At 37.7% G+C, this 24455-nt stretch overlaps 1 protein-coding gene across 9 annotated transcripts in view; it reads right to left on the minus strand.

Moving 5' to 3' along the window:
- Positions 1-6083: 6083 nt before the first annotated feature.
- Positions 6084-24455, minus strand: part of ELMOD1 (ELMO domain containing 1) — a 129702-nt gene continuing 111330 nt past the window's right edge. For 8 of the 9 annotated variants that reach the window (XM_082409514.1, XM_082409515.1, XM_082409517.1 and 5 more), the window contains 4 exons: positions 22939-23007; positions 19451-19501; positions 18214-18347; positions 6084-8461 (listed from right to left, as the gene is read on the minus strand). In XM_082409514.1, coding sequence (XP_082265640.1) covers positions 8289-8461; positions 18214-18347; positions 19451-19501; positions 22939-23007 — 427 coding nt within the window. In that variant the 3' untranslated portion in view covers positions 6084-8288. The other variant, XM_082409521.1, reaches the window with a different exon arrangement.

Raw genomic sequence — 24455 nt, forward strand, 5'->3', positions numbered from 1 at the left:
GTGCTGAGATGATGAACTCCATGAGACCTCACTCTGATGAATATTCACTGGGGTCTGAGGTTCTCTGTTAGTCCAGTGGTTCGGAATCGTATCTCCCACTGCAGGAGCTTCTGCCTGACCCTGGGCTCATGAACCAAGATCCCACAAGCCACCTGAAGTGGCAAAAAAAAAAGAAAAGAAAAGAAAAGAAAAATAACAAAGTAAAAAATAAAATTAGACTAGGAAACTAACAGACATGTTAGAAAGAATAGACCCCATGCCCATAGGTGGGGAGGGCCTATGCTTAGGACCCACAGGGCTAGAAAAGGCCCTGGGGACTGTGTGAGTGGGGGTGGGGCTTAGGCTCAAGGAACAGAAGGGACCCAGGCGTCCCCCCACCTCTGGTCTCATAGGGCAGGGGACCTCACCTGGGAGCCCAGCAGGCTTCCTGGGCTTGAGTGGGCAGGGCAATCGCACTCCTCTCCTCTCCTGCTCCTCCTGGATGACTCATCCTGCCTGCCTCTCCTGATCTCCCCAGCCTCCCTCCTATGCCCCCAGCACCCACACAGCCTGGATGGGGCTTTGGAAGGGGGGTACCGGCTTGGGAGCTCAGCGGGCTCCCTGGCTCAAGTGGACAAGGCAATCGCCCTCTGCTCCTCTCCTGCTCTTCCCAGAGAGTCCCTCCCACCTGCCTCTCCTGATCTCCCTGGCCTCAGGGGCTCTGATCTTGTCTGGCCTCCAATTCTCTTCCCCCCTCAGTCCCCCTACATTCTACCGGTTCACTCTGGGGTTCCTCCCATCTCCTTGGGCATCAGAGTCTCCCACCAGTGGCTGACAAGTGCCCTAGTTGTGGGGAGACACTGACTCCACATCTTCCCACACTGCCATCTTGACTCCACTTCCCCTGCATTATTTTGATTGTCATCCTCTTGGTGTTTTCAAGCTCCTGGGTTTGTTCTAGGCTCAGACTTCAAATAACTTCTCTGATAGTTGCCAAGTTGCAACTAGGTGGTTTCTATTCAGGTAAGAAGTTTGGTTAGTAAGTGAAGACTTTATTTGTTTTCTCCATCATGTAAGAGGTTGGCCACCCTGACTGACACCTTGAGAGAAGGAAACTCTTTGAGAATGGCCATCAGTGGGAGTGTGCTTCTGGGGCAGCACCAGCTTTGGCTACTGTAGGAAGCTTCTCAAGAAGCATTTGGGGTGGGAGGGCAGGCCATCCACCTGGGACCTGTGTCCATATTGATGTCAATTTTGGGGGGCTGCTATAACAAACATACTATGGAATGAGTGGCTTAAACAACAAACATTTGTTTTTCACATCTCTGGAGGTTGAAAAGTCCAAGATCAAGGTGCATCTTTGGTGTCTGGAGAAGACGCTCTTCTAGGTTTGTAGATGGCCATCTTCTCACTGTATCCTCACAGGGCAGAGAATGAGAGAGAAAGGGAGAGGGTATGGAGACAGAGAGAGAGAGAGAGAGAGAGAGAAAGCTCTATCCTGTCTTTACTTATAAGGATAAGAATGGGCTCTAAGGGCTTCCCTGGTGGTGCAGTGGTTGAGAATCTGCCTGCCAATGCAGGGGACATGGGTTCAAGCCCTTGTCTGGGAGGATCCCACATGCCACGGAGCAACTGGGCCCGTGAGCCACAGTTACTGAGCCTGCGCGTCTGGAGCCTGTGCTCCGCAACAGGAGAGGCCGTGATAGTGAGAGGCCCGCACACCGCGATGAAGAGTGGCCCCCGCTTGCCGCAACTAGAGAAAGCTCTCGCACAGAAACGAAGACCCAACACAGCCATGAATAAATAAAAAATAAATAAATTTAAATTACTTAAAAAAAAAAAAAAGAATGGGCTCTAATAAGGGCTTTCTTATAAGGGCTCTAATCCCATTCATGAGGGTTTTACCCCCAAAGGCCCCACCTCCTAATTCCATCACATTGGGGGTTAGGATTTCAACACATGAATTTGGGGGGACTCAAACATCCAGTCCATAACAGCCCTCCACCTTCTCCATACTAACTCCTGTTTGTTCCTCTGGGTGGATGACAACAAAACATGTAGTCCTTTGTTAGAGGTGGGCACAGGGTCAAGTTATATTGACAAAGTAAGTTGAGGGAAAACAAAGGAAGTGTTTGATTTACTTCTAAACTATTAAAAATTGAGACTAAACCTCAATATCCTCTAGAGCAGTGCTTCTCATTCAGTAGGTCTGGGAGGGGGCTTCAATGATTCATTTCTAACAGTGCTCATGCTGGTGTTCTAAAGACAAGGCTTCAAGAAGCAAGACAGTAGATTTTGACTCTGAGGTCCATGAGACCAAGGGCACCATATTCTTTTCCATTTTTTCCCCAGACTTGCCATGGTGCCTGGCACAAAAGTAAGTTCTCAATAAATGCTTGCTGAATCAAATTAATGGGGGACACGAGCTACAGGGATAAATTTTATAGCTTAATTTTCTGTTAGAATAAACTCACAGCCAAAAACCAAATAGATAAAAGCCAACCATAATTAGACATGTGTTTAACTAGTACTTTGGAGTTTCCCAAGCACTTTAATTAGTGATAGCTTATTTGATTTTTACTCTTACAATAATCTTCTGAAAGTGAGCTGTCATTATTATTTTTCCATTGCAGATGGTAAAAGCTAAGTCGGAGAGGGTAAGTAATTGGCCTAAGGAAGCTAGCAGCACATACACTGGAATATGGGTCTTCTGCTTGCTAGTTTTTTCCTGCTGTACTCTGCATAAATAGTAAAAACCCTTGTTATCATACTGCTTGAGGCTGTTGATGTTCCTGTTCCACAGTAATTCCTACATATTTGACACAGAAGAGCTAATACATCTCGAATTAAGTGTATGTGTGTGATATGAGATTTGGCAAAAAATAACTCACAAGCTCTCTCTGGGCTTCTGGGACAAACCAGATGCTCCTGAAGGCTCTTCTCTCTCCCAGCAAAAGGGGTTACATCCAAGCTCAGCTTCCCTGAGGACCAGAGATTTCCTTCTTCAAGGTAGCATCCCATAGACCCCAAAGTCTACAGGACAGGGCAGCTGGCAACCAGATCCAGACTGTGTGGCTACAGAGTGTACCGATCAGATCATTCCCTCTGCCAAGGTTGCTTTCTGGTTTGCCCCCAAAGAAATGAGAACAGTAAGGGGCAGGAGTTCTCCACCTGAACCCAGACCAGCAGTGTGTCACAGCACACTGGCCCTGGTGGCCTTGGGACAATGGGAAGCATTCACACCTTTTTTTCTCTTACTAATCCTTGCTTTAGAAACTTTCCTAGTAAAATCTATTCCAAACCCATGTCTTGGGATGATGTGGAATTCACTCGAGCCCTTGTATGGTAGGTGGCAATCATGAAGGGACTCCCCCCGCCCTCAACCCCGCCTTAACTCACCTTGCATGACAGAGGGGGTTTAACTGTTGTTTTACAAATTTAATCTCACCTTTCTCTTCTCTTTGCCACACTTTCCTAGTTGCCATCAACTTTCTTCTATAGCCTCTTTTGCAAGGCAGACCACAGTGCTAGGTACATAATAGATAAGATAATAGAAAAGTACCAAGTCAACATTTTATTTTTTGCTACTCTACCCTGGTTTCCGTGAAGCATCCCAGGGATGTTAACAGATGACATCACACATGTTAGTGTGCCTATGAGTAATAGCATTCTGGAGGCTAAGTCAGGTCAATGGGGCACAAGAATCTTGACAGTGAAAGGAATGTTTTATTTACAAAGAGTTCACATGTTTGAAGTTCTATGAGTTTCTCTTTCCACAGATATGCCCTGAGTATATCGCAGCCAGGCCCTGCAAGGCCCACCTTGCTGAGGTTTCCCACAGTGGGGGCAGAAGGAGTTATGCAGGCTTCCATTGCTCTTGGGGGGAGACAAGGATCAGGAATTCAGAGCTCACAGTCTTGTCGGAATTGTTCTTTCTGTATCAAGGAAGAAATTCTGACCAAAAATGTGGGAAGTCCTGAGGGACAGTATGGCAAGTATGAATTCATCCTACAGACATCTGAGCAAGAAATGTTATTTACATATAGAATATTATCACTTGGGGGGGTAGTTGTGTACATGTGTTTATAATCTACACTGGACAGTAGAAAATAATTCCAATTAGGTAGATAGCATAATTATTAAGTCAAGGCTTAAGGACCTGGGTTTAAGATCTTGCTATGCTATCTTATCTATCTCTATTATCTATCTATATCTATCATCTATCTATCTATCTATCTATCTATATCTATCATCTATCTATCTATCTATCTATATCTGTAATCTATCTATCTATCATCTATCTATCTAACATCTATCTATCTATATCTATTACCTTTTGACCACCTTCAACCATTTGGCCCACCCCACACCTCATGCCTCTGGCAACTACCAATCTGTTCTCTGTATCTAAAAGTTTTTTTTAAGATTTCACATATAAGTGAGATCATATGGTATTTGTCTTTCTCTGACTTATTTCACTGAGCATAATGCCCTCAAGATCCATCCTTGTTGTTACAAATGGCAGGATTTCCTTCTTTCTCATGGTTGAATAATATTCCACTGTGTATATAAATATATCATGTTTTATCCATTCATCCATCAGTGGACATTTAGGTTACTCCCATGCCTTGACTATTATAAATAATGCTGCAATGAACATGAAGGTGCATGTATCTTTTTGAGTTAGTGTTTTTCTTTCCTTTGGATAAATGTCCAGAAGTGGAATTTCTGGATCTTATGGTAGTTCTTCTATTTTTTTTAGGAACCTCTGTACTGTTTTCCATAGTGGCTGCACCAATTTACATTCCCACTGACAGCGTACAAGAGCTCCCTTTTCTCCACATCCTCGCCAACACTTGTTATTTCTTGTCTTTTTGATAATAGCCATTCTAACAGGTGTGAGATAATACCTCATTGACGTTTTCTTTCTCTTGAGACCTTTGGTAATATATTTTAAATCTCTAAGCCTGTTTGTCTAGAAAAGCAAGCATGCAATCTCATTTTGTATGTTGTTGAGGAGATGAAATAATGCAAGGAAACGGCTAGCACAGACCTGGCACATGGCATGAGAACTCACTAAATGTTAGCTCTTGAAAAGGAATCCATACCAGTATCTCTTTCATCTTCTAGGACTTGATGTTATACTTTGTTCTGCTTTTCTGCCATTTTGTTTCTAGATTAGAGCAGTTACTTCTGTCAAGCTCCCTGAAGAGTCAGAGGCACTGCTTTGTTGGAGTACGTGTCACTACAGCTCAAAGTTTCCTAGATGTTGTTATGGGCCTAGCTGACACTTTCCATTTTGTCTGTCTCTTTTTTTCTTCTCTCCATCTCCCATCCCCTAGCCCCACACTCCACCAACCCTGATCCCCTCCTCATTACTGTTCAGTTTGGATGGCCCCCTATGTTTATGGATCAAGATAATTTGTGGCCATGGAGTTTGATGGCCAGGTTTTATTTCCCCATTGCTGACTTCCTATAAGCCCAGCCTGTTCAGCTGACCTTCCGTCTCAGACCAAGCCCATAACTCTGATCGGTCTTTAAGATTTTGGGTAGTATACATCAAAATGTCTATGTCCCTATGATGTATTTCTCCTTCCAGAAGTTAGAAAGTGAAGAAATTAGGTTGCAGTTGTCTAATTGAGTGGTGGGTGGATGATCCCTACTTATGTCTGTCTCTTTGTCTCTCAGTCACCTAACATCTCAGTTTCCTCAAACTGTCCCAGTTCACCCTATTGTCCTAAAGAAATTATTAACAACATCCTCTTTTTCTCTCAAAAGTGTCCTGGTTTGGAAGATATATCTTCCAGACCTATCTTTTAGGTCTGGTATATATTTAAGCTTCATTTCAAATAGAAAAGATGGTACGTTACCAAGCAAAAAATATTTTTTTCTGTACAATAACAAGAACTGTGAGAAGGAAAGTCAGATTGAAGTCATAATTTTCAGAAATGGTGCTTCAAAGAGTTTTCTTTCTGTAGTGCAAACTGGAATGTGTTTTTATCATAGCAAGTAGTATTTTGAAAAACTTGGTAGAAGCATGCTACATAATTTACATTTTAAGTGGTCAACTCTTGTTCAATGAAGTGTAAGCAAACTAAAAATGCTCAAGGGAAAAACACAAAAACATCACACTTTTTTTAATGGCTTGAAAGCTTCTCCTCTTTTTTTTCTCACCTCACTTCATATTACAAAATATAATGCATCTTCCACAAAGAGGTGCAAACAAGAAATCTAATAATACTCAGAACTAGAAGGAGCTGGCAGTTTGTTCATCCTAAAATTGTGCAGCCATGTTAAGATACAATAGAGAGAAATCATTCAAGGAGCTGGGAGGGAAAGCTCCTAGCTTTGTTACCATCAACTATCTCTACTTGAACAGAAGAGACATGAGCTGGTATAGATGCCACATATTATCAAGCCATGTCAGTGACACAGGACCATAGTGGATAGGAAGAGGCAATGCATACATGCGGCTTCAAAGGCTGTACTGAACATGGAAGAACACCTTCATATATAGCAGCTACAGCAAACTCAGGGCTCCCAAGACAGGCCATTTACTGGGTTCACAAATTCTCACTTACTCTGGAGAGGAATATATATTCTTGTCACTACTCATGGTATATATCATGCTTTAACCAACTCCTTCCTTTCCCCATTCTAAGAAAGGACACAGGGCTATAAAAGATGCAATGCAAAATCCTGCCACCTGGCATACAGCTGAAAGGGAAAGAACAGCAAAATCCCAGAGGAGCTAGAATGGACCAGGAAACAACAGGCACCTTAATGTTTTCTACATCAGCTGTCTAGCAGTAGACAAATCAGGCTTCAGAGGAAGCTGCAAAGAAAAAGCTTGATCTTATTCTTTCATTAAAGCAACACCAGGCCTCAAGATTAGTTAAATAAAAGCAGTCTCTCAGACATGACATACTGTAATTCACACCTGATTACTCTGAACGATGGCATGATTTATATACAGCTTCAGGTTGTCTGTCTTTGACATTCTACCCACTCACATATCTGCATATTCAGAAGCTATACAAGCACAAAAATATTAAAATGAAACCCACTATACATTATAGTAGAATGACATGTAATTTATTCATAACTGAGTTAGGCAGTACTCAAAATTCACTTAAATAAGCAAGTGAGTACACAAACATCTAATAATACTAAAACTGATAGTCTGAAGGTATAAAACACCATGGGTATGAAATGCCATGGTAAATACTATTCAACAGACTACAACCATAATTAATTCCAAACTAAATCATGGTTTTTAAAATGATTTTAAGCAGTTTTGAAATGACTTGATTTTGTTCTCCTTCCAAGCAATTTATTTCTTCCACTGATAAAAGACAAGGTCATTAGTTTCAAGAAATATTACAGAATGACATAGCTCAGGTTCTTCTCTTGCAACATATTTTCTTGCAAATTGTTTTTTAATATTACCTCTTGACATAGACAACAAACCAGACAGCACTCAGTGCCCCAAGCAAAGATGCCTGGATCAGAACAGTGCCAGGGTGTAACACTGAGTTCAGCAAGAGGCAGACAGTGAAAAAGCTTTTGGAGCTTTTGCAGTGTGCATACTTCTTTTCTGAGGCTCCAAGCATCATAAACATATTTAGGCATCCAAGCCAGTAAAATTATGGGAATAAAATAATTTGATGTCCAGATGACTATGCCACAATTACAACTGGGGGTAAATTACAATATAATTCTGTGGTACTTCAAAAAAAACAGCAACTACCTAAATTTGCTTCTTGTTAGCCTCGTTACATTTTCATGAAGTGCAGCAGTATTTGCAAGAATGATTTGTCTTATCATGTGTCTGTTTGTATTATTTTCAAGTCATACTTTATTGGAATGAGGTCCAAGCATGAACCTGGCTTGAAGAGCTAGCAGCTATAGTCATGAAACATATCAATAAATTAAAAGGCTTTCACAGAACAAAATTCAGCTAAATCTTTTACATATAAAATACAGCTAGAGAAATACAATTCTTCAACACTAAATTATGAGGGAGAGGAAGCCAATTTAAAAAAATAGAAAACTCTCTCCATACCAGGTGTCAAGGCAAGATGTAACACTGCATGAAGCCACAATATGAGCAGTCACTGGATGACAGATACTGCAGAAATTGTGGTATTTGGGGATCTGGTAATTATGACGAAGATATGAAAACACTGTACCAACAGGCATGCATACAATCACTGTGTGCATTCAGTGTGTGAGCTGGGACCTAAGCAGAGATCTAACACAATAATGAGGCACTGTCCTGGGGTATCCATTAAAACCAGTGTGGGTGATTATATGTTGATTAAACCTTCTGAGGCAGCAAAGTGTGGGCACAATGCCATGTCTGGATTCTGCAGCTGTTTTATGATCCTCTTGCGGAATTTCTCCCGCACACGATTAAATTCCATTATGTCCATGGGGTCCTCTTCAATCCAAAACTTATGAAACTCGTGCATCAAATAGCCTGTTAGAGATAAGACAGTGACAAGAATGCAAGGGAAAAAATCTTTAATCATATTCAAAATCACCCTGAATGCTGAAAAAGATGTCAGACCAACTAACAGCAACCATGTTACTCAAAGACAAGATCAAAATACAGCAAATACTACTGTTAAAATTATTTTTTAAAACCAGTGCAGTAGAAGTTACCAACCTGCAAGATTTTTGCAATTGGTCCTAGAATTATTCTCACTCTGCTCAAGCAGAAAGAAAAATCAATTCTGCCATTTCTAGAATATGAATAACAACTGGAACATATTTTGAAAGGTTGACAGTAACTACTTCATTCTTCACCGCCTGATTAAATTAACACAGTGGTGTGATTTTTCAAAAGTACTCCACTCAGCCTTTTTTCTCTTGATATTTGATTTGAGTAAAGTTTTAAATTACTCTGACAAATCAAAAGAATGCATTCTGACAATCTATTCTGAGACAATAAAAACTGTAAATCAACTCTGAACAATAGAGTGGTCATTAAACTATATGCAATTGTTAATAAGACATCTTTGCTCTGAAGCATAATTTCATATTCAAATACTTTTTTGTCTCAAAAATGTTATGTGGATTGGGAACATTTTTGGAATAAATGTTAAATATTTGATATGAGAACCTACTTATTGTATTATTTCCCCACTGTACCCCTCCCGCCTCATTTAGAATTGAAATGTGAATAGCTTTTTAAAAGACAATAATAGGTATTTGCATGTAGTAAAGCAAAAGCAAGCTCAAGTGTCTCTATAATAAGAAAAAAAGTATTTAAGGAAATAATACTAGTTAGAAAAATGGAAACCAAACATTACATAAGCTTTACTTTGTCTTAACATTAGAAGGCAGTAGAAGATAGTTCAGAGGAAGGATTCTGGAGCCAGAAACCTGGTTTAAATCCTAGCCCTTCACCTTCATGGGAAGGAGTAAGCAGCAGAGATGACAGAGGGCAGGGAAAGAAAACTTTGGAACAAATATACTCAATTCTAATAGTAAAAAGAAATTCAATAGCTGTTGTTTTTCTGTTAACTAGCTACTTATGGGATAACCTTTAACATAGTTCCATACGCAGATTTTTTAAAGCCTGTATTCATATCTCACTGTAATACAAAATTAGAAATGAACTTCCTTCCTACCCCCAACACACACTGCCAGATGTGAGTCTAATTCCACAGACTTACCTGGTTACTCATTCATTACATTGTTAAGTATGCTTGTACATCTTTAAGTATACGGTCTTTCTCTTCAACTATAGGAGGAAGGGTAGTAAGGAGAGAGAGAATTTATTTTATTTTTTCTTTGGGTTGACTCATTTCCTCTAGGCTTGGACTGCCTCTGGGCTCTCTACACACATTAACACATTTTGTTAATCTGTGTTAACACAAGTTAACATATTGACTGCCTTTAACATCTCAGATGGGAACACATACCAACCCTCACCCAAATGCCTATGGGCTACACCAGCCAGGGCCCACTGCCACTGTAGTGAGAACGTGACCATATCAGAGAAGCCCCAGATCAGAGGTATCAGCAATCCCAGGAGCCATCCATCTGTCTCTGATCCATCTGATGCTTGGATTCCCTGTGGCAGCACCCAGTCTTGAACTTTTCTGATGACAACACTGACATTAGCCTGGTCCATGAATGAAGAACCTGATTCTTTAGAGGTGCTTTCTCACACTGGGCCAAAATTTCTTGCCCCATATTTCTTGGAACAAATTCAATCCTTCTCCAACTCAAGTATCTGAAGTGCCCTTTATGCCATGAGGTTAAGCATCCTCATTTCTTCTTACCATTTCTCATATGCCATGACTTGGAGTCTGTTTATCATCCTGGTTGCTTCAGCACACACCAACAGAAATTCTTTCCTCTCATCTCAGTATATTATTCAACCAAAAGAATTCAATCATCTATCTATCCTAAAGTATCCCAAGAATGGCATGAGGTACTTGTAAAAAATGAAGACCCTCCCAGATTCAAGCAGACATCGCAGTTCAGTAAGATGAATCTCATGTCACTGAAGTTTGAGATCCATTGGTTTAGAAGATGCTCTCTTTTTAAGTTCCCTTGGTTTCTTTCTAAATGTTATAATTTTTATGGTTCTAAATAAAATCTATGATCATTTATAATTTCTTCTTCCTTGCTATATAAAATGCACACATAATTTTCCTGACTTTGCTTCTGAGCTCAAATAAACATACCTGACCTCTTTTGTATATAGAGTCAGGTTTCCAATACTGATGAATTAAAAGCATCTCATTGGTATCTCATGATTAATAAGTTATTTACCCCTATTGACAATAATATGTAGGCACTGTGAAAAATACTTTAATGAGAAATTCACTTTCCACAATGTACATACTTACTCTAGAGGTGATCTAGGGTAGCATAGAGTTTTAGAAGAATACAGATCCCTTTGGTTTCACCATTTTTCTACCTTACATGCAACTACAGGAAAACATTTTGAAAGGTTTAAAAGACAGGCTAGGAGAAGAGTAGAAGGGAGAGGTGTGGTTAATAATCTAACACCATTCTCCTTCCTCTCAAGACTACAAAGGTCAAGGTGTAAATCTTGCAAACTGATTCCCTAGGACTCTCTCTATCCCATCAGAAAAATAATTAGACACTGTATAACATGATTTTAATCAAAATGTAGAAGTGGTGGCTTGGCTTCCAGGGTACATATCATAATCATAAAACTCCACTCATTTATATAACATTACAGAGTGTTCATAAATTCATTTGGCCAATTGATCAGTTGGCCCATGTGCCAGTTAACAAATATGTAACAGATACAAGAAAAAGGTAGAGTTCTTATGGCCCCCAATTCTCAGTTTCTTGGAGAGGGACCAAGGTAGACAATTTCAGATGATGATTTGCTAGCTAAGGAAGCTAACAAAATGGCATGAAGAGCAGAGGGAGGAAAGAGGGGTCAGGGTATTGCTTATAGTCTCTTATTTAATTCTTACAGCAGCTTTATGGAATAGGTAATGCAGATGAGGACACTGGGTTTAGAAGAGATACTTGAATGGTGTACAATCACACAATTATAGCTGGAAGCTGGAAGCCAGTACCTGAAATCAGCTGCCTTTTCCAGTGTACTCTCTTTTTCTGGTTCTTATTCCTACTGAATAGTTCCTTCTTTTGAAGGTCAAAGAAAAACTAATTCTTTTTTCTATTCTTGCTATTGTACTTCCTTCTGCTCACTACACCTAACCTTACTTTATTTCAGTGCAGCTGCCTGTTCAGTGGAGCTTTAGATTGAATGTGATTTTCATAGCATACTGACTTGGCAGGGCAGTGCTCACTGAATAATACTGTAAAGTCAAAATGATAGACCTATTATATTCTTATATTCTTTCACCTAGATGAAATACCTGTTTGGAATAATAATTTGGCTTTCCAACCCAAGACTGCAGCATATTTGTTGTTGCTTGAATGTGTCTTGGTTTTGCTTCACTGCATTCGGTTAGTAGACTGCAGAGACACAAGGACACAGGTAATTGCAAGAATATTACAGAGAAGAAGTGCAAAACTGATCATGTCTGATAGATGAACAACGAATTCAGGGCACAGTTTGCTTCTTCTAGAGAGGCCTGAGTCCCTCTGCCTCACCCCAATCCACAGCGGGATTGCTGCTGTTTCTAAAGCCTGGTGAGGGCCTTAAAAAAAGTAATCCCACTGCTTGCTTACTCACCCAGGTTAAGATTCTCTTGGAAGCCTATCAATTCAGGTCAATGCCAAATTTTTCCAGAGTAACTAGACTTCCTTTCTCCTGAAAAGGACACCAGCCAATATTTTTGCCTCCCATCCATCCATCCATCCATCCATCCATCCAACAAATATTTACTGAGCACTTATTCTGTACCAGGTTCTGTGCTGTGGATATAGTCGTGAACAAAACAAACATTCCTCTTCTTATATGTCAATTCCTATGATTCTAACTTTGAGTCTCTCCTGCAAGAGCTCCCCACTGTAGGCTCTGATTTTCTCCTTAATGCTAATGAATCCCAAATCTGCCCTTGTAATTCTTCAGAGCTCCACAACCTTATATTATAATGCCCACTATTCATTAGAATGCCCACTATTTCCAAAAAGGAACCCACCCCTGGTATACCTAAAACTAAACTCATTCTATTTTCCCTCAGAATTGCTTCCCTGGCTTCCCTAAGGAGCATGGTAACTATAGAATAGGCTAAGTACGAGGGGTAGAGAAACAAAGCATTTATTTATCTATGTTTATGCTCTTTCAAATGGCTTACAAAACTCTTTCAAGATATCCCCCTTCCCCATTCCTGCTCTTACTACTGTCATCTCTAGACACCCCTCCTCCCACCCCAAATCCTATGCTCTATTCCTTGAATCCACCACACTGTTTGTCTTGTGGCCTTTGCCTGTGCCACTCCCTCTCGCTGGACCACTAGGCCACCACTGCTATATTTCCTGCTACCTATTTTTCAGTTCTCATGGAAAGTGGAATTTGCTTTAGGAAGCTTTCCCTGACCCCCAGACTGAGTGAGATTTTACTTCTTCAATAACAAAATTCTCCCCACCGTGTTTTAATTATTTGTTTAGATGTCTGTCTTCCTCAACACAGCATCTGATCTGTAGTAAAACCTCAATATTATTTGCTGGAAATGGTCAGAATTGTTACAGGAGTAAATATAATCATCTAGTTGTCAAAGTAGGAGCTGTAATCACAAATGTAGGGGACTTACATTTTCCATTAACAAGTCATAAAGATGTATATATTTTAAAATTTGCTTTTTCATTCAACTTAAACATAATTTATTTTAATTTTTATTGATGTATAGTTGATTTACAATGTTAATTTCAGGTGTACAGCATGATTCAGTTATACATATGTATGTCTATTCTTTTTCATATTCTTTTCCCTTATAGGTTATTACAAAATACTGATTATAGTTCTCTGTGCTATACAGTAGGTCCTTCTTGGTTATCTATTTTATTTATAGTAATGTGTATATGTTAATCCCAACCTCCTTATTTATCCCTCCCCACCTTTCCCCTTTGGTAACCATAAGTGTGTTTTCCATGTCTGTCGTCAGTCTATCTCTGTTTTGTAAAAAAGTTCGTTTGTATTTTTTTGTTGTTGTTAGATTCCACATATAAGCAATATCATATGATATTTGTCTTTCTCTGGCTTACTTCATTTAGTATGATAATATCTAGGTCCATCCATGTTGCTGCAAATGGCATTATTTCCTTCTCTTTTTATGACTGAGTAATATTCCATTGTGTGTGTGTGTGTGTGTGTGTGTGTGTGCGTGTGTACATATATACATATATATCACATCTTCTTTATCCATTCATCTGCTGATGGACATTTAGGTTGCTTCCATGTCTTGGCTATTGTAAATAGTGCTGCAATGAACATTGGGGTGCATGTATCTTTTCAAATTATAGTTTTCTCCGGATATATACCCAGGAGTGGGATTGCTGGGTCATATGGCAGCCCTATTTTTAGTTTCTTAAGCAACCTCCATACTATTCTCTACAGTGGCTGTACCAACTTACATTCCCACCAGCAGTGAAGGAGGGTTCCCTTTTCTTCACACCCTCTCCAACATTTATTATTTGTAGAGTTTTTGATGATGGCCATTCTGACCAGAGTGAGGTGATACCTCATTGTAGTTTGATTTGTATTTCTCTAATAATTAGTTATGTTGAGCATCAAATTATACATAGAGTCAAATAGTTTAATAAGTCTTGTTACAAAGAGCAAACGAAAACCCAGCAACACTTCCTGTCCTAATTCCTGCTTCCTTAAAACAGCATTTCAACTCTTCCAGCTGATTCTTTGATTATTGACCTCCATAGCTCTAAATAACATATTTTCCATTGCTTGATTTTTTGACTTCCCTCATCTTGAAGATTCTCTTCTCTTTCCTCTCCTATCCTCTCCCCTCCCCTCTTCTCCTCTCCCCTCCCCTCTTCTCCTCTCCCCTCCCCTCCCCTCCCTTCCCCTCTTCTCTTCTCTTCTCTTTTTTCTCTGATAGACTTCCTGCTTTCTGTACCTCACTTATTCCTCTTAGGATTACTCTCTTATTTTATGGAAAAATATATTTCAGGAGCTTCCTTATAAAGGTACAAGAAGGTAAAATGTTTAAGACCTTGCACTCAAAAAAATGTGTTTATTCTACTCCACACTTAATTGGTAAGTTGGACTGGGTATAGAATTCAAAATTGGAAATCATATTCCCTTAGATTTTAAATAATATTTGGTTAAATTTTTGAAGACATTATTCCACTCTCTTCTAGAATACAGTGTTGTTGTTGAGAAATCCAATGTCATCTTGACTCCCAATTCTTTATGTGACAGATTTGGACATTTTTAGAATCATCTCTTTCCTATGTATTAAAATTTCACAATGATATGGACCTGAGTGTGAATCCATTTTAATCTATTATCCTGGTGCTTACTAGTTTAAATATGAAAAGTCATCTTTCAGTTCTGAAAATTTTTCTTCATTTATTTGTTTGATTCCCTCCCGTTAGTTTCACTGTTCTTTTTTCTGGCACTCCTTTTATAAGACTTCCAAGAATGGTCCTTTAATTTCTCAACCTTTATTTTCTATTTTTCATCTATACTTACTGGAAGTTTTCAACTTTATCTTCTAATCCTTCTTGGAGATTTCATTTCTGTTATCTGATTTTTAATTTCTAAGAACACTCTTTTATTCTCTGAATGCTCTTTCTATGGCACCTTGTTCTTGCTTCATAGTAGCAATTTCTTCTCTTATCTCTTGGGAATATTAATGATACATATTTTTGAAGTTTTCTTCTCTCTGCATGGTTTCTGTTTCTTTATAGTGGCTTTATTTCTGCCTGTTTTAGACTCTCTTTCATGTCTGAGGCTTTCTTTACTGTCAGTCAGATTACCTACATATGATTGCTCTGTATGTCCTGGACTTTTTCACAACACAGAGGAATCAGATACCTTACATGGTGGCTCATGCTTTCAAAGGCAGTTCAATCCCTGATCTCTAGATCAAAGCCTTTTCTTTAAAAAAAAACTTTTTTATTGATGTATAATTGTTTTACAATGTTGTGTTAATTTCTGCTGTACAGTGAAGTGATTCAGTTATACATATATATATATATATATATATATATATATATATATATATACACATTTTAAAAAAATATTCTTTTCCATTATGGTTTATCATAAGATATTGAATATAGTTCCCCATGCTATACAGTAGGACCTTGTTGTTTACCATTCTATATATAATAGCTAACATCTGCTAACCCCAACCTCCCACTCTATTCCTCCCCCAACCCCCTCTTCCTTGGCAACCACAAGTCTGTTCTCTATGTCCATGAGTTTGTTTCTGTTTCATAAGTAGGTTCATTTGTGTCATATTTTAGATTCCACATATAAGTGATATCATATGGTATTTGTCTTTCTCTTTCTGACTTCACTTAGTATGATAATCTCTAGTTGCATACATGTTGCTGCAAATGGCATTATTTCATTCTTTTTTATGGCTGAGTAGTATTTCATTGTATACATGTACCACATCTTCATTATCCACAGATGAAAGACTTTTCTAATGTAGCCCTAAAAGTCACATAGTGTCAAATCTGCTTATTCTCTTGGTCAACCAACTGGTCAGCCCAGTTGGGCTGGGTGAGAGGAACAAAAAAACTACCTTTTAATGGGAGGAGTATCAAAGAATTTGAGGACATGTTTTTAACCATCACACTCAAACATCTGGTAATACTTGGCTACCTGTAAATATTTTTTACTAAATAAAAAGCCAACTGGATTAAAAGCTGATTGGAAGCTCTGAGCACGTAGGTAGGGTTTGTTGATGGTGAGCATGACTGTAGAGCAATATGACTGGGCTGCTTCACTGGGGAGACCCAGAGGTCAGCATCTTCAGCTATTTTCTCTTGGGATGTTCAGATTTCAGAGAAGGCCCTTGTCAGTCTCTTGCCAAAGTGATAGGAATTGGGTAGGAGAAGGAGCCTGGGTCTCAGTCTTCATCATCACTTTCAGTATGGTTTGCCATCAGCTGTACCTGATTCTCATCAGACTAGAGACTCTTTATTTTTCTCTCCCTGTAAAGTACACCAGCCTCTGCTGAGGAGGGGGAAGGACAGAAGCTGTCTCCTGGGGAAGGGGATTTAAACCTCTAAGAGCTTCTTAACGTATTTTCAAGCAATCTTGCTATTTTTGGTCTTATTATGTTAACCCTCATTTCTGAAATATCTAATGCTGCCAATTCTTGAACCTTTTGGGGAGTCCTGTGGAATAAATCAGGTTGCTTCTTACCTTTCCATGCCACCTGTTAGGGATTTGCTCTCTCAAGACTACTAAATCATTTACCACTTAATCTGTTTTCCAGCTTTCAAACTGAGATTTTCTTGCTTTGTTTCTGATTTTTATCCTTGTGGGTTTATGCTTTCTTAGGGAAATCCCTTTCTATTAACTTTAGTGGAATTTCAGAAGGGAGCATAATGCATACACTAATTATGTCATCTTTAACTGGAAGTCCTGCTTAAGCAGATGTAAAAGAAGACAGAATCCTAGATAACATAATCACTATTAATTTAGGAATTTAGATAAAGTAAATGGCTGTTAACTTGTGACTTTATCACATTTTAAAATTGAACTGGGGAACAACACTCTCCTGTGGTAGATTTGGGGTGGAATGATTGTGTTTTAACCCTACTTAGAAAGAGTGGCAGACCTGTTTAGCAACATAACAGCAGAAAAAAGGCTGAAAGAAACATAAGGAGAAGAATTTTGAAATTTTCTTGCTAAGAAAGCTCAGGTATGAGGCCCTCAGTGCAGTAAGAATGGTTTAAATGGTTTAAAAGACATTTCTCCTTTAAATTGCTTAGATTGCTTGAAGACTTTGTAGACTATCATTCTATGTTCCTCCAAACCAGTTTGTGTCTGACCAGCAAGGATCATAATGACACACAGCTACATTTTAGGATTCTGCCTCTAAAATTAGAGAATAGCATCTGAGGGCTCTACTAAACGGTCTTGGTCTTTATCTTCTGAAACCTCAGCACAACAGCAACCCCAAAAGATACCCCTCAGGCAAGGACAACATAAGGCTCTGGTTCAGGGTCAACAATACTTCCCTCTACTAGCACCTACACTTAGAAAGGGCTGCAAACACTACCCTCTGTAGCACTAGTAGTGGTAGCAGTAAAAGTAATACCAATGACAACTCTACCACCATCTATATCACCCATTAAACCACCACCTTCTCTTTCTAATGTTCACTGAGCAGTAACTATGGGACTAGCTAATAAAAAACTTTTTATCCTCATCTCATTTTACCTCCATAGCAGCTCTATGAGGAAAGGACTCCTTTTATAGATGAGATAGCTGAGGCTTAGAGATGGTAGTTAACGTAGATCTGGGAGTCAACTCAGGCTGTCTTCAGAGCCTGCACTCTTAAGTGTTATGCCATGTTGGATCAGAGGAAGAAAGACATCTCTGATGTCTTTAAGTTAGATGGGAAGTTGATACATTGAATATTTATTAGGCAAGAGCTGGGAACGAGGAAAGATTCATGATGCCTGAAAATATGTGTAGGTTGTGAATGAGAAAACAAAATCAAAACCAAAGGAGGAAGTTCAAAGGCTCCAATGCAGCCAAATCACAAAGATCTCTCAGCTTCAACCCTTGTCTAGAGTGTTCTATAGAAACCTATATCAATAATTAAGCAACAGGACACTTACAGAATGTTTGCTGGAAGTGAGATAATGTTGGAGCTTCTGGAGCGATGTTGTAGAAATGAGTTTTTAGAGCTCCACTCACCAGTAGATTATATGCCAGATCAGTTATATTGATGCCCACAATTGCAAACGAGTACCTGTAAAGTGCAAGCCACACCACTTGTTTATCACATATGAGAAGTTAAGCATTTCAAAAAATGATAATTTGATATTTAAATTGCTATTATCAGAGTGTTAGATTTCCCTTCTCTCCCCAACTTATCAAAACCCTGAATCTTATAAATTACCAGAAAATTTTAATAATGTATGCCAAAAGAACTGAGAGTTCATATGCTTTGACTTGGTAATGCCATTCCCAAATATATGAGAGAAAAAAACAGAAAATGACAAAGCTTTATATGCAATGATAGTCATTACAGCATTATTTATATGGCAAAGACATGTAAACTATTCATATATCCTAAAGAAGATGATTGGTGAAATAAATTATGGTAATCTCATATAACATATTACAACTAGTAAAAACCATACTCCTAAAGATTATTTAAGCAGGATATAAAACATTATGTATAGAACAAGCCAAGTTTTATTTTACACACAAATGTGCAGAAAAACTAGAGTGAAATTCCACAAAATATTAATATGGGTATATTAGAGTAATATGATTAGGGTGATTGTTTGGTTTACTTTCCTATATTATTGGAATTTTCTATAATAAACCTTATATTACCTTTAAAATGAGGAAAAATTTAACTAGTATCTTAACACTCAGGGTATATTTTCTAGTCCATTTTCTACATGTCTATCTAAAATTAAGTGAAACTGAGTTCTTAAGTCCTCTCTGGTATTATAAATCCAGCACATTAAAAAAAAAGGAGTTCTCTGCTCAGAACTATTTTTGGATTGAAAAGGGGCATTATAAAAAAAGACCTTCTAAAGTAAACTTTTAACTAATAGCCTGATACTTGATAGAAATCCTTAAAAGAAGACTAGCAAATACAATTCCAAATTATGATTTTTGAAAATCATTTCCATACAGTTATAACTTTCTAAATTTCATCACTTGGTCACAGGCAAAGTAGTATCATATAATCATACACGTTAATACAAAAACATATAAACAGGTCTTTTCCAAAATTCAACTGGATTATGTATTTCCATCAGGACAAGTGCATTTTCATCCTTGTCATTTTTTGCAGTGCTCTTCTGACAACCTTTATATATGAAGTCCCACACTCACCCAATTGCTTTATCCATCCTTTTCTTCTCCCATTCTGCTTTGCTGAATTTGCTGAATAAATGAATGAATGAATGAATGAGTAAATAAATAAATAAGACTTCTCTAATTGATACCTGTTCTCTTTTAATGTTTTTGTTAAAACTGTTGACTAGATGTGGGGATGTCTGTAACTCAGTTATCAAACACTAATCAATTTAAATGTTATTAACTAAAAAGCCACAATACAATTTATATGGAGCTCAGAAATGGAATTATTTAAAGCCATGCTACTTATCCTTTATTCATTATAGTACAGCAGTGAGAGACAGACCTAAAGGCCAAACATACTCTTTCATATTATCCATTAATTATCAAATAATACTTCCTCCTCTAGCAAGATGCTACCTCAGTCATGATTCCCCACTGCATTTCGTTTGGTTTTCCCTCATGGCAATTATCCTACTCAGCCTTATTTGTGATGTCTGGCACACAGCAGGTGCCAAATAAATGTTTACTGTTAAATAACTGAGTTAGTGAAAAAAAGAAAGAAGGAAAGAATAAAAGGGAGAGAGGGAGGGAGGGAAGAAGGGAAGGAGGAACTTATAGGTTTTAAAAATTCTGTTCCAACAGGTGCTGTGCCATTTCCTCTGGCTCAGCTAAGACAGCTAAATCATAGTAGCTCATTTCAATCCATTTTTATAATTTGAGTTTCTGAATAAGACTGAAGAAAGGGTTCTATAATAAAAGCATTCTGAAAATACTGACTTGCATTCTATTACTTCGTGTACTTTCTTATTCCCCCTATTCTCACCTACTTCCATACTGCCAATATCTTGTAGGCAGGAACCATGTTGCACGCTACTTTGTGGCCAATGTGAACTTTCATTCAGTGTTCTACACTAAAAATTGTGGTTAGCCTTGGAATTAAATAAAATTTTAAAACTAGAGTTATTATGAACATTTAGCTTCCATCTAAGTAGGAGAAAGGAGAGTTCTTTATAAAACAATGCAAACACTACATTAAAAGACACACATGTAACACACACACATCACAGGCCCACAAAAACATGATGCAAAACTGTTATTTTACTATACTTACTTTCTACTCTGTAAATGACTGGCTCTAATTCAAAGTAACTGTCTTTAATTCATGTTAAAATAAGCCACTTCTTTTTAAAGTGCAACTGCCAATTAACAAACCAACAAGTCAGCCAAAGAGGCATCAGGAGATTTTTACCTTAAAAGACTCATTCCAAACTAAAATGAGTTAGGTGTGAAATTTAGAAATTTTATATAAACAAATTTATAAGCACCTATTTTCTCTTCAACAAAGCTTTGTAAATACATAGTATCTCTGTATTTTGTTAAATTAAATCTATCTGCATTGGAAATATAAGAAAAGGCCAAATGACCTCCACTCATTTGATTACTTATAGGATATCCTGGTCCAAACAGAAGGAATTCCTCTCTTCAGGAAACACACACACAACAAACAAAAATACAAACTCTCAAAATTCTTCTCTTAAACTTAAACCTACTTTTATCTCTCAAGTTACTTCAGAATTCAATAGATTGATCTTCACAAGAGCAATAACGTATAATGCTTGCTGAAGGGTAGACAGGAAAGAACTTTCCTTAGTATGTATGGCTTCTCCCTATTCAACACCTGAAATATTCAGGGCCTGAAAGAACCTATGTTGATATCACTATGGGTTAATATATATTTCTTTCAGACATTTGTGAAGGACAGTACCGTTTTCAAAACATTCTGATTTGTATTCAATGACATTTACCATCAATTTGAAGTGATTAATACTTGAACTTCATCTAGTCAGTTTTATTGTAGCTTGAGGGACAAAGTGTGTGCGTGCCCACACAGACACACACATACACACACACACACAAATACCAGTCTCTTCTTAAATAAGAGTAATCACACCCTCAAATAATTCCTCTCTGGTGGCCAACACAGGATATAAAATTATAAAGCCTTTCTTTGAGAATGGCTCATAGACAAAATCAATCCCTCTCCAATGGTTAATAAAAAATGTATATTTTAAGCTTATTGTCACTTCCTAAGGACCATGGAGGATTCATGTCTTTTAACTGATGCTTCTCCAAGGAATGTCAGTGCACACAGACTCCCCAGCCAATTTTAATCAGAGAGGTTTCAGAGTTTCTACATTACAGAAACATGTAATTCAGACAACGTAGTTAAAAAATTAAAACAGTTTGATTTTAACCATGTGATATATGAAGAAAGAGTTATGATTTTAGTGCTTTTCTCAAAGTAAATAAAACGTAAAGAAAATGAAAATTTAAACTTATAAAAAGATTATAATTATAAATTTGGGAAGTATAGGATAATTTAATGAATCTTAGCCAATTGAAGCTAGAATAAGTATAATAGTAAGATGGGAGGGGAGCCACAAAGTCAACCTGTTTATAGATTTTGAGAGTGGTATGATGAAATTTGGGACTTATTTAGCAAACATGAACACTAACAAGATAACCTGTCATGCTGAGGAGAAAAAAGTGATACAAAACTATGAGTACAAAATAGAAGAACTCCTTATAAGAGTAACTAAAGCATATATACACTCTTTATAGTAATACAATTAGAAATACATTAATAGAAGAGGAGATTTGCTCTGTGCAGCATAAGTCCCAGATGAAATGTCCCTCTCTTGGAGTAGATGGGGCAGAAATGTGTGGTAATGTGTTCAGCCTTTAGGTGAAGTTTCAAAATGTTTCTCCAACAGACATGGCTGTAGAAAGGCTCTTTGACATTTTCTATCAGGTCAGTCTAATCTGGTTTTTCCTTCATCAAAACACAGCCCAAACGTAACGAACTATATTACATAAAAAGTTGGGAAATGTTTGCTTTTTGAAAATTTTTCATGAATTTATATTACTTTAAATATTCTTACCCATACTTATTCTAAAATAACATAAAAGAAAAAACAAAAGCAAAGAAAAATACCTTATTTCCTCTTTAGTGATATCCCTAATGTAATCAGTTAAAGACAAAAATTTAGAAGGTAAATGAAAATGCAAACAATTTAGAATCTAGAATTTTATTAAGAAAAACAAAAAAGAGCCTCAGCAATTTTAGACTTTCTCACTTGGTCCCTGACTTCAAGACTTCCATTCTTCCCTCTATTCCCCCACTGTGGTCCCTTGTCTCTGAACTCTTTCTTCCATACTCTGCTTTCTCCTTCTTCTATGCCCACCTCCTCAATCTTCCTAGACACCAGGGATGTTATCAACCCCTCAAGTGCACATCTCACTTGAACAGTGCCACTTTACATCCTAAACCCTGTAACAAGTACCTGACATTATAACCTTCCTATTCAGCATTTGTCAAAAGGGCTTCTTTGAAAGAGCTTTAAGCCTCACTTCTGGTGTGTTGACTCTCTTGAGAATCTCATCAATAGAGCCATATAGGAGATGAAATTAATTCTACCTAATCCAAAAAGCCTAATCCACCTTTCATTTTCAACAATTACCTGCATTTTGGATGAAGAGAATCAGATAGGACCTGCTGAGCTGCTGCAGCATCCCTTTCTGCAAAATACCTGCAGTTGGAGGGAAAGAAAACCATAACTCCATACCTTTTGAATACATTCATTTCAATCCAATTTGAGGCCATTTTGGATTCAGAGATGGACACCAGCATAAGCATACAACCTGTGTCAGCTCCTCCAGAGAATGAACAGCTTTTCATAATAGAGTTTTCCAAATATAATGACAGTATATAGGGTAGTTGTAAAACCCACAAAGGTTTAGGAATGATTCTAGTAGGTTTGAAAATTTAATTATGAACTTTACCATTCCCTAGCGAGCCAAAGATATTCTTATTAATGAGGGTTACAGATTCTTATTAGGAAGGCTGGATGAGGCCCCTCAGAAGGCAGAAAAAACTTGGATGAAGGGACATGGTAAGAGGCTGTGACAGCCAAAGGGCAGAGAAAGGATGAGACTAGAGGAGGTGATAAAAGTTCAAATGTATTTTCTTGGAGAATATCCACGGGGTGTTGTTAGAATTATGAAGGAAAATATCTTATGGAGCTTAGAGATGTTTAAAAAATTCTGTTCTGGGAAGAAAGGGGCAATGAAGTTTCCCTTCCCACATACAAAAAGCTTACATACCCTCAAAAATATATCATAAAAAATACTTCATAGAGACAATTATAAAATACAACTACATATAGCATGTATTATTTAATTTGATGTGGATTTCCTGCATATATCTAAAGGATAAAACAACCTCTTAAATTTTCTCTCAGAAAAGTTCAAAGCTAGTCAGCAAATTTAGTAAACATGTTTATGATTATTAAAGAAAGTGAGTCTCTTCATACTTTTGTTGGTCATTTAGGTTTCTTCTTTTATAGCTTTTCTGTTCACATTTCTTGGTCCAGTATATCTAAAAATGTCCTCAAATAAATAAGATAAATAAGCCTACAGATAATAATATACTGGATACGGATCCTTTATCAATTATGTGAGTGTCAGTCTTGGCTTTCTTTTCATTTTATTTATGGTGGCTTATAGAAGGTTTTGATGTTAATGTGTGAGATTTATTGATTTTTCTTTTACAGTTTGTGCTTTTTTGGTTTTTATCTTTAAGACATCCCTCCTTACTCACATATCTTGAAGATGCTATCCTAAAAGTTGTAAATATTTGTTTCTGACATTCAATTTGTAAACTGAGGCAAGGTAGAGATTTAATTTAATTTAATTTTCAAATGGAAGGTCAATTGCCCCAGCTCTACTTATTTAAAAGCTCATCCTTTACCCACTTATTTGTAACACCACCTTTGTCATCAAAATTTACCTTTTTATTCATTCACATTACATAATAGTGTAACATTTAAAACATTTACCAGTGGGGAGGGGGAGCAGGGAAAAAATAAGAGTGGGGGAGTGGGAGGTACAAACTATAGGTATAAGATAGGCTACAAGGATGTATTGTACAACACGGGGAGTATAGCTAATATTTTGTAATAACTGTAAATGGAGTGTA

Source organism: Balaenoptera physalus (genome assembly GCF_965194825.1).
Source record: "Balaenoptera physalus genome assembly, chromosome: 10".
Lineage (NCBI taxonomy): Eukaryota > Metazoa > Chordata > Mammalia > Artiodactyla > Balaenopteridae > Balaenoptera > Balaenoptera physalus.